The sequence below is a fragment of the Cyprinus carpio genome, chromosome A1, assembly GCF_018340385.1.
Source record: "Cyprinus carpio isolate SPL01 chromosome A1, ASM1834038v1, whole genome shotgun sequence".
Classification (NCBI taxonomy): domain Eukaryota; kingdom Metazoa; phylum Chordata; class Actinopteri; order Cypriniformes; family Cyprinidae; genus Cyprinus; species Cyprinus carpio.
This window is the reverse complement of record NC_056572.1, coordinates 27,836,973-27,847,594: the sequence shown is the minus strand read 5'-3', so window position 1 is coordinate 27,847,594 and position 10,622 is coordinate 27,836,973. Positions and strand designations below refer to the sequence as shown.

General features: G+C 35.6%; 1 protein-coding gene across 1 annotated transcript in view; it reads right to left on the bottom strand.

The window, feature by feature from the left end:
- Positions 1 to 593: 593 nt before the first annotated feature.
- LOC122145429 (deoxynucleoside triphosphate triphosphohydrolase SAMHD1-like) overlaps positions 594 to 10,622 on the bottom strand; it is a 50,431-nt gene continuing 40,402 nt past the window's right edge. Inside the window, exons 12-16 of the mRNA XM_042759225.1 lie at positions 1,898 to 2,010; positions 1,536 to 1,672; positions 1,305 to 1,397; positions 1,124 to 1,228; positions 594 to 952 (exon numbers count right to left, since the gene is read on the bottom strand). Of these exons, the coding sequence (XP_042615159.1) occupies positions 800 to 952; positions 1,124 to 1,228; positions 1,305 to 1,397; positions 1,536 to 1,672; positions 1,898 to 2,010 (601 nt within the window). The 3' untranslated portion in view covers positions 594 to 799. The remainder of the gene's footprint in view (positions 953 to 1,123; positions 1,229 to 1,304; positions 1,398 to 1,535; positions 1,673 to 1,897; positions 2,011 to 10,622) is intronic.

Sequence of the window (10,622 nt, the reverse complement as noted above, 5' to 3'; positions counted from 1 at the left end):
AAAAAGAGAAATCGCTTTATGATGTTTATTTACCATGACTTATTAGCAGAAATCACAAGTTACTCTGCTACTTCAAGCTTTTGATTCAGCAATGCACAAATGTTTGCTGTGAAACAATATTGCAATTGCTTAGAAACCAACTATCTTGAGTTATTAAAAGGGTCAAGAGACTAATTAAAGCAAACCTTGACCACAGTTATGGTGGCATCTTGTGTGATTTTAAAAAAAAGAAATAAATCAGTATATTTCATCCAAGGCTGTGCCTGGAGTCAGTTGTAGTTCTTGTGTTTCTCTTTTCTTCAGTGATGTTGATTGTTAACAGCAGGTGTTCATCACTAATGCACACTGTTCATTTAATTAGTCACTTAATTATCTCATTAACTTTAACTCTTTGAGGACTTGGGATCTGACTCGAGACTCATTTGTGATGTGAAAGGAATGACTTGGTTCTCCTCTGGTTAAAAAAAAACAGCTTGCTGAGTTCATGGGTGGAATAAACATATGGCAGGACTTTTACTTTCTGACCCCTGGACTTTATACCTCTGCCAACTGCTGGGTCAAAACAACCCAACTGTTGGGTTGGGTCCCTTTTTAACCCAGCGTTGGGTTATATTTAACCCAGCATTTTTTAGAGTGTATTCACTGAACCATGAATCAGTCTTTCCAATTCAACAAGGTTAGTCCCTTTAGTTTAGTCATTAAACATCTAATGTACAGCAGAAGGAAATATGTATCACAACAACTTTAGACACAGTACTGGTTGTGTCTGAAATATCACATATTATAAACCATATGCACATTACTGGAGTCCAAAATTGGAGCCACACCAGATCTGAAAGCACTTCTCAGCCTCCTCCATCTTCTTCATCTGCTCCTCTTTATTCTCATCATTTCTTTTGTAGTAAACTCTGACCAGCTCTTCATTAAACCTCTTTGGCAGGAAACTGGACAGCTGTCAATAAAAGACAAAACACACAATGAGTTTTCTAAAACTGCTAATGTAGTAAACAAGCAAACACTGTAAACATCATGGAACCCCGGCACTGAAAAAAAAAAAAAAAACACTTCTTATCTGGAAAATTCTGCAGTGATCTGAAATATAAAGGATTAAGTGTGACTTTACCTGATAATCCTTAATGGCAGAAGCTTCGTTGGGTTTCCTCTTGCTGTAGAAATAGACGTTTTCAATGGGGTTTTTGTCCTTCATGCCGTGATCCAGATCAACCACCTGAGTAAAAAGAGATTAAATGGTTTTTGAAGATATGAAGGCAGAAATTAAGTTTTTGGCATGCAGTATAACTTACATAAACTGGTAAATCATCAGCGTTCAGAGAAACAGTGGGGTCTGTAGGTTTGTACTTCTCTACTGCAGCTTTCCATGTGTCTGTCAGCTCTTCCTGATTCGAGAGAGTCAGTCAGTTACTGGATTGTGTTGTTCTTGTGTATTAAATACTGCCTTAAAAAAGTCACATGTCTTTTGAATATTGTTAATATCAGTCGAACAGTCAAACAATGTATTTCATTTTCTGTCAAACCTCTGAGATGTGTTTCTCAGTCAGTCGAGCTTCTCCAACAAACTTTGGCAGTTTTCTTCTGATGATCTTGTTCAAGATGTCTCGAGATTCCTTCAGTTTATCAGAAGTTGAGGACAAGATCTGCTCAAAGATCTCATCTGATGGAAGAATAGAAGATTAATTAGCAAAAAGGTTTTATGTTGTTTTTGTTTTCTGCCGATGTGTCATTTGAAAAATAGTATATCATTTTATACACACTACATTGTACCTTTTTAACCCAGCACTGGGTTGTTTTTATACTGTAGTTTTTTTGTGTTATGGTATTTGTTTTACCTTTCAGTTTATTTTATTTATTTATTTATTTTTATCTTTTTTCAGCTGACCTGTGAGTTTGCTGTAGTCCTCTGCTGTTTTTATGGCTTCAGAAATCTTCAGCATATCTTCAGGTTTTCCTTCATGAAGATCACGATCAGCTTGTAAGAGAGCTTCTGAAAACCTAACAGAGAAACGCAAGTTCACTGTAAAACCTGACAAGTCACAGTAACTCAAACCGTTTGAGTAAACAGATTGCCTTTACTTAAACCATGTAAGTTTTAAAACTTTGCAATTATGTAATCAAGTGATTTAATTAAGTGCTGATTGAGCTTTAGTGATGAACAGCTGCTGTTAACAAACAGCATCACCAGCTCCACTTATTAATAACCAGACTGACTTTATTTCTGTCAGACGTCTACAGAAGATCTTATTGAGAATTAACTAAGGTTTAGATGTTGATTTATTGTTTCATTTGAAGTAAACCATGTTAGAGATCAGTGTTTGCTTTAGTTGGGCTCTTGACCCTTGACTTCTGTTTTAGATTATTTATTTTTTTGGACGTTGTAACCATGTGTTTTTGAAACATGTTTGTTATAACTTAAAAAACCCAGAGAAAATATGATCAGGTATTGGTTGTTTTACAGCAGGGGTGGCCAACCCTGCTCCTGGCGATCGACTGTCCTGCATTGTTTAGCTTCAACCCTAATCAAACACACCTGCCTTAATTTAAGTGAGCTGAAGACCTTAATTAGTTGCTTCAGGTGTGTTTGATTAGGGTTGGAGCTGAATTTTCCAGGACAGTCGATCGCCAGGAGCAGGGTTGGGCACCCCTGTTGTACATCGTTTTAGTGGTGATGGTTTTGAATTATGGAGCAGTTCAGAGTTCCAAATCTTACTAAATAGGTGTTCTATAGTTAGTTCAGTTGATTACAATGGAAAGCATTCAAAAAGTCAGTGGCTCTTTTTTAGTCAGTTAATATAAAGGATTTTTTCCAAACAGAGTGTCTTCCATGGTGTCAATTAGTCACACACAGACATCAATAATCAGAATATGAACCTCAACAATGGTTACGAAAAAAAAAAAAAAAAAAACATGCTGCAATGCATGCTGGGTACTATTGTAGTACAAACTCATCCATGGCTCCCAGCATGCTCTGCTGCATTTTTTTTTTTTTTTTTTTTTTTTATGGTCACCATTGTTGAGGTTCATATGCTGATTATCAGACATCCCAAGTCTCCCGCAAGTCCCGGGAGTCTCCCGCATAATGATAGCGGCTCCCTGATGCCCGCAAATTAGTTAAAATCTCCCGGAATATAGAGCGAGCGAGCAAAAGCGTATACGAGACAGAGACTGTTTCAAACCGTGTAGCGCGGAGAGGGAGCGAGAGACCTTGCGTGTGTGTGCTAGTGTGCGTGTGTGCGAAGCGCATGTAAGACAGAGAGCATCCTGATTGGCCTGTTTCGGCAAATCAACCATCAATTTGTCAGTGTGGCGCCGGGCTTCTTTTCTTTTCTCCCGAACCAAATTAATCAGTTATGTCCTATCTAGAAAACAGGAGCACCATGGCAGAGGGAGAGTGCCACAAAAAAAAAAAAAAATAAAGAAAGAAATAAAGAAATAAATAAAAAAAACCAAGTATAATACCACTTTTACGGCAGACTACACAAAAGTAGTAGTTTATGTTGTAGTGTCAAACATAATGACAGTCTTGCTCGCTGCACTATTTGTAATAGCGACTTCAGGATTGTTGGCACAAAATTCGCTCTATAAAGCCGCTGTTATGAGGTGAGTTGACATGTTTTCCATTTCATGTGCATATTATTCAGGCTAGTTGCCAAGGCTACATGAAAACAACAAACTCAGACCTGTTTAAAGTTGCAATGGAAAATAAATAAAAGCAGTTTACATAAATAGTATAAGCAGCTTATAAAGTAATCTACATATTTAAACATAATTAATGAATAATTGCATAGACCTATAGCTTATAGAAATAATATTTTATGCTTTGATATCTTTTAGTAAAGTCATGTTCTGTGGTGAAATTATCATATCCTTGTCCTCCTTCCTCGTTTTTTTTTTTCTTGGGGGGGTGGTCTTCGGGATACCTCCCTGAAATGACTTTTTGCAGGTTGGGATGTCTGGATTATTGATGTCTGTGTGTGACTAAGTGACACCACAGAAAACCAAACTGTTTAGAATGTTTTTTATATTAACTGATTATCACAGAACCACTGGCTCTTAGACAGAGGTGGAGAGTCCAGGGGTCAGAAAGTAAAAGTCCTTGCCATATGTTTATTCCACCCATGAACTCAGCAGCTGATTTCACCAGAGGAGGAATCAAGTCATTCCTTTCCAGTCACAAACAAGTCTCAAGTCAAATCCCAAGTCCTCAAAGAGTTAAAGTTAAGAGATAATTAAGTGACTAATTATATGATGATTGTGCATTAGTGATGAACACCTGTTGTTGTTGTAAAATTACAGAGGATCAGATGTTAATGTTTGGGGTTTATTGGTTTTAAAATGATTGCCACCATCATGGAGATCAGTGTTTGATTTAGTTTGTGCTCTTGACCCTTGACTTGTTTTCTCTGTCGTTCTATATGTGGGGTTGTAGAGAAAAGAAATCAGTGATATGCATTAAACAGATTGTGGGAATGAGCTGGTGTAATCATATTCAAAATAGTGTTTGTTCTTTTCATAAGTTTAGATTTTGAATAATCATCCCAGTGAAACTACAGCATGCAAAAAAAGTACTGTTATAATATTTACAGAGAATAAATTTTAAATCTGTGTAAACACATACAGAAATTGGAGCTCCAGTGCTTTTTAGACACACACAAATATCAAGAACCAGCATATGAATCTCTACAATGGTGAAAATCAACAAAATGCTTCATGTTGCAATACATGAAAAACTCCATAATGCACTGCAGTATGGAATAATTATTTGTCACCACTGTTGAGGATCATATGATAATGTTAATGGCTAAATGCCTAATCCTAAACAAGTTTTTTTTCTCTTTATATTGAAGTATTATGGTGGCAATGTATAATGAGATATCACTCTTTTTTAAAGAACAATAAAGAAATTCAAATCAAGATCATACAGTCATCAAAAGCATAAGTTATCTACTAGCTCAAGATATGCTTCAGCATTGCACAAACGTTTGCTATGAACCAGTAATGCACTTACTGAGAAACAAATTTTTCAAAACTGTTAAAAGGCTCAAGAGTCCAACTGAAGCAAATACTGACCACAATTATGGTGGCAAAGTTTTTTTTTTTTTCCTTTCAATTGATTTCATCCAAGGCTGTGCTTAAAGTCAGTTGTAGTTCTTATGTTTCTCTTTTCTTCAGTGATGTTGATTGTTAACAGCAGGTGTTCATCACTAATGCACAATCTTCATTTAATTAGTCACTTAATTATTTCATTAACTTTAACTCTTTGAGGACTCGGGATTTAACTTGAGACTCGTTTGTGACTTTGGAAAGGAACGTGGAATGACTTGATTCCTCCTCTGGTGAAATCAGCTGCTGAGTTCATTGGTGGAATAAACATATGGCAGGACTTTTACTTTCTGACCCCTGGACTATCCACCTCTGCTCTTAGAATCACTTTTACTGTAATCAATCCAACTAATTGAGACAGGGGTAACTGCAGCCTGGAGCAATGGGCGTGTTGAGAGGTAGGGGCATGCCAAAAGGTAGGGGCGTGCCAAAAGGTTTCTCATTTGTCAAAGGAGTTTTACTTGAGACCCCTTGGCCAATCAGCTGGTAAATATACATGTACTAATTTCCTTTAGACAAGAGAAGGTGGCGGCGGCGATAAGACGTGAGGTAATTATTCATCATATATGTTTATCTATACTTTATATACCACAAATATGTATATTAAGATAGCTTGTTACAATACGATCATAATTTTCCCTTTGCGTTATATCTTGCAGCTTTAGTAATTGGTTTATTGTTGTTGACACTGTATGTACAGTGAGACAAAACGATGAGCGCATCTGCATCGAAGGTGGGAAGCTCTCAGAGCCTGATAGTATATAACTTGCGTCCTTTTTGTGCAATACAGGTACAGAATACATCCTGTAGGTATAATAATTATTACTACTTCTGCTAATACAACTGAACTAAGACGTCAATTCACAATCTATGAAGACGCGTTTTTTATTAGAGACAAAAAAAAAAAAAAAAAAATTGAGTTTTTTTTCTATCCTTTCTGCTAGGTATTCCAACTAATGCAGAGTATATTCAAGATTGCCAACACACTGGTTGTGATGCGTAGTACCCCTTTCCAGAGAAAATATAAAAGGAAAATGACTGTAAGTTGCATTGTTTTTAATCCATTGGGTTATCTCTAGATCAACAATATCACACGATATTGTAGTAAAACAAATTGCTAATCATTGTAATCTTTATTTGCTGAAAATGGACAATCGAGTCAAATTTGTTTGTTTTTAGCACACCTGACACATCCCTAAACCGTAAATTTAACGCAATACATGCACCACTTGCAGGTTATTGTAACATATGTAAGCACACTGCCATATGCATAATTTATTTTTGCACTGTTAATCAATTTACATTTTCACTTAGTGCAGGTCAGTGTAAGGAAGATACTGTAACTACAGATATTTAAATCTTTTTTTGTATCTACTTCCACTTTTTTCACTGCCCGACCATCGTCTTAATGTTTATGCAGTTCAATGTTTTTATTATTTTTTATATCTAAAGCACCTTGTTCAATAAGTATTTAGATGTTTCTCATATCTGTCAGGGTCTAAGCCAGAGGTGGGACTTTCAAGTCACAAGCAAGTCTTCAAGTCAAATCCCAAGTCCTCAAAGGGTTAAAGTTAATGAGATAATTAAGTGACTAATTAAATGAAGATTGTGCATTAGTGATGAACACCTGCTGTTAACAATCAACATCACTGAAGAAAAGAGAAACACAAGAACTACCGCTTGACTTTAAGCATAGCCTTGGATGAAATCATCTGGAAGAAAAAAAAAAAAAAAATTGCCACCATAATTGTGGTCAGTATTTTGCTTCAGTTTGGTCTTGAGCCTTTTAGCAGTTTTGCTAATTTCCTTTTAAACAATTGCATTATTTGTTCACATGTTTCACAGCAATCATTTGTGCAATGCAGAAACAAATCTTGGGTTATTTGTTATTTTGTTGTTTTTGTGATTTTGTTTTATTTTTTTTGATTTTTTTTTTATTATTTAGAGAAATCTCATTACACAAATGCCAGCATAATGCTTCATTATTAGAAAATAAGACACGGTAGGATTAGGCATTTAGCCATGAACATTTATCATATGATCCTCAACAGTGGTGAATATAATTATTCATACTGCAGTGCATTATGGGAGTTTTTCCATGTATTGCAACATGAAGCAGTCTGTTGATTGTCACCATTGTAGAGATTTCATATGCTGGTTCTTGATATCTGTGTGTGTGTCTAAAAAGCACGCAGTTCAAAATTTCTATATGTGTTACACAGATTTAAAATTAATTCTCTGTATATATTACTGCAGTACTTTTTGTTGGCTGTAGTTTCACCTGGATGATTATTCAAAACCTAAACATATGAAAACAAAAAAATATTATTTTAAATATAATCACACCAGCTCATTGTGGACTATAGGTCCTTTGTATATCACTGTTCTCTTTTCCACAACACTACATACATAGCTACAGAGAGAGATCTAGCACAGTAAGTCAAGGGTCAAGAGCACAACTAAATCAAACACTGATCTCCATGATGGTGGCATCATTTTAACCAATAAAACATCAACATCTGATCCTCTGTAATATTCAATAACAGCAGGTGTCCATCACTAATGCACAATCATCATTTAATTAGTCACTTAATTATCTCATTAACTTTAACCCTTTGAGGACTTGGGATATGACTTGAAGACTTGCTTGTGACTTGAAAGTCCCACCTCTGGTCTAAGCATGATCTGTTTCTGTTGTTCTGGTGAAGGAAACTTGTGTTGGGGAGGATTCAGTGTCTGTTGAGGTCCATGTGAATGTGCTACAAAGTGAGCATTGGAAAACACCTCCAGACCCCTGGACTGTCAAAGACCACACGGCACGAACATTCTCCTGGAGACGCTGAGAAAGCACAGAAGGAATGTCTGTGGAGGATGTACTTAAAAACACCCATACTTAAGGACACCTGCTGGAGTGTGTATAGTAAAATCATCAACTGTAAAATATCTTGTTTCAAATCTTTTCATGCAATATTTTATTCTTCTGTACCCTTTTAGCCCATCTGTTAAAAAATTAAAACAATAGTTTTAGAAACCAATGTAAGATTTAATAGTGTATACAAGAACATGAAATGCATTGTATATTGTGACCCTTGTACATTAGCTTCTAATAGTTTTTGCAGTTCTGCACTGTATGTAGCTACACTGTCTGAGCCAAAGAGGATGGAACAGAATTTGATGAATTTGAAAAGTGTCTTCTTTTTTTTTTTTTTAATTTATTATTATTTTTTTATTTAATTTTTTTTGAAGGAAGGGGGACCCCGCTACACTCTTTCCTACCATACACCTGATGGATTCTGACTGGAAAATGGTAATCATAGGAGAAGGGTTCAGTGTGTTGACAGAAGATGGAATAGACTTGTGTCAGTGCACCAGCCTTGGTGAAGCCTTCTTAACAGCCTTCTGGATGTATTTTGCTTTCAACATTACATATCCAACATACCTGAGAAAGACATTGACTTTCCTTCAGAGGCACATTGTCAACATTGTGGAAGATGGAGACAAGCACTGCCAGTAACTTTCCTCTGAGTGATCCGCCTTTTGTATTAGATCCTCATGCCTCAACTGTACCATTGCCCAAAGTGCACTCGAAGGACATTCACTCTTTTGAAGTTAATCCAACATGTTGGAGTTGTACATGCACATGAACCAAATTTTAGTATAACCTGTGGTATAGATGAGTGCCAGTCAACTTTTTTGTGATTCCATTCTTTTAGAAAACATGCACAGGAATCATATGTACTTTTGGTAACAAAAATTACTGTCTCAGTGAAGAGTCTGCAGTACAATTATATTATAATATAATGGAGAAGAGTCTGGCTGCAGACTTGCACTAGCACTCTCAGACACTTGCAGGTGTGATAGCTGTGGATACATCTACAGAAACACCACTGGATACTGTAGCCATGGAAAGAAGGGGGTCTTCACAGCTTTCTATTCAGACAAATAGTTTGCTGGATTCTGTTCTATGGACTGCTACTACAGAATGAATGAATGAATGAATGAGTGGTTTATCTATCTATCTATCTATCTATCTATCTATCTTATTTTTTTTACTTGAATTGGCGACTGAAACTGAAAGCTAAATAAATGTTTTAGTGGATAAAGCTGTGTCTGTTTGCTTATGTCACTTAACGTAAGGTTACTAAACTCTTCTGACTAATTTTTAAATTTTATAATTTAGTGGTTTTGTCAACTATGTATTTTTCTCTATCAGGCAAAACATTTTTCGAGGGTAACACTTTACAATAAGGTTTCATTTGTTGACACTGATTTATTAACTAACATTAACTATGAGCAATACATTTGATACAGTGTTTATTTAAACTTTGTTAGTTAATAAAAAATACAGCTGTTCGTTGTTCTATTGTTTGTTCCTTGTTAGTTCACTTCACAGTGCATTAACTAATGTTAACAAATACAACTCTTTGACTTTAACTTAAGAACAGCTAGTGCGACTAACCGTGTTAAGAGACGTTTGTATTCTCGAAAAATAATTGTAATTTGTTTTTGATTATTGATAAATCAAGACCTAAACTTGCGGCGATGACGTCAGTAAGCCGCGCCATGCAGAAGTTTTGAAGGTACTTTCAAAAGTAATTTAAAATAATATTCTTAATATCATTAACGCCGTTTTTACCTTGGAAGAATTACATTTGGATTATGTTGAATATATGGTTTCTTTTTAATCTGCGATTAAGAGTATATGCCTCGCCACCGTTTTTTTTTTTTTTTTTTTTTTTACAGCCATCTTTCACATTACCTTTTGGCACGCCCCCCACCTTTTGGCATGCCCATTGCTCCAGGCTGCAGTTACCCCTACTTGAACTAATTACACAACACCTATTTCATCAGAGATTAGACTCCAAACAGTTAGATAATCAATTATTATCATCATCAATATACAGGTTAGATTAAAAAAAATGCTAACCTGAATGAACTGTAAGTTGCTTTGGATAAAAGCAGCTTCTAAGAGTGTGAGTGTGTGTATAACACCTGATGATATTTTCTCTGGGCTTTTGAGTTACAACAAATGGTTACAAACAGCCGAAAAAAAAAAAACTAAGACAGAAATCAAGGGTCAAGAGCACAACTATAGCAAACACTGATCTCTAACATGGTTACTTTAAATGAAAACATAAATCAACATCTAAACCTTAGTTAATTCTCAATCAGATCTTCTGTAGACGTCTGACAGAAATAAAGTCAGTCTGGTTATTAATAAGTGGAGCTGGTTGATGCTGTTTGTGGGGTTGTTTAATCAGATCTTGAGAGATTTAATGTATTTTATTTCAGTTTATTTTATCTAAGGCTGTGTCTGAAGTCAGTTGTAGTTCCTTTCTCTCTTTTCTTCAGTAATTCTGTTTGTTAACAGCAGGTGTTCATCACTAATGCTCAATTATCACTCATTTAATCACTTAATTATGTAATTGCAATGTATATCTTCTTTCAGTGAACTCAACTGAATTAAGTTCAGAGTAATCATAACTGTTAGTTTTAAAACATAA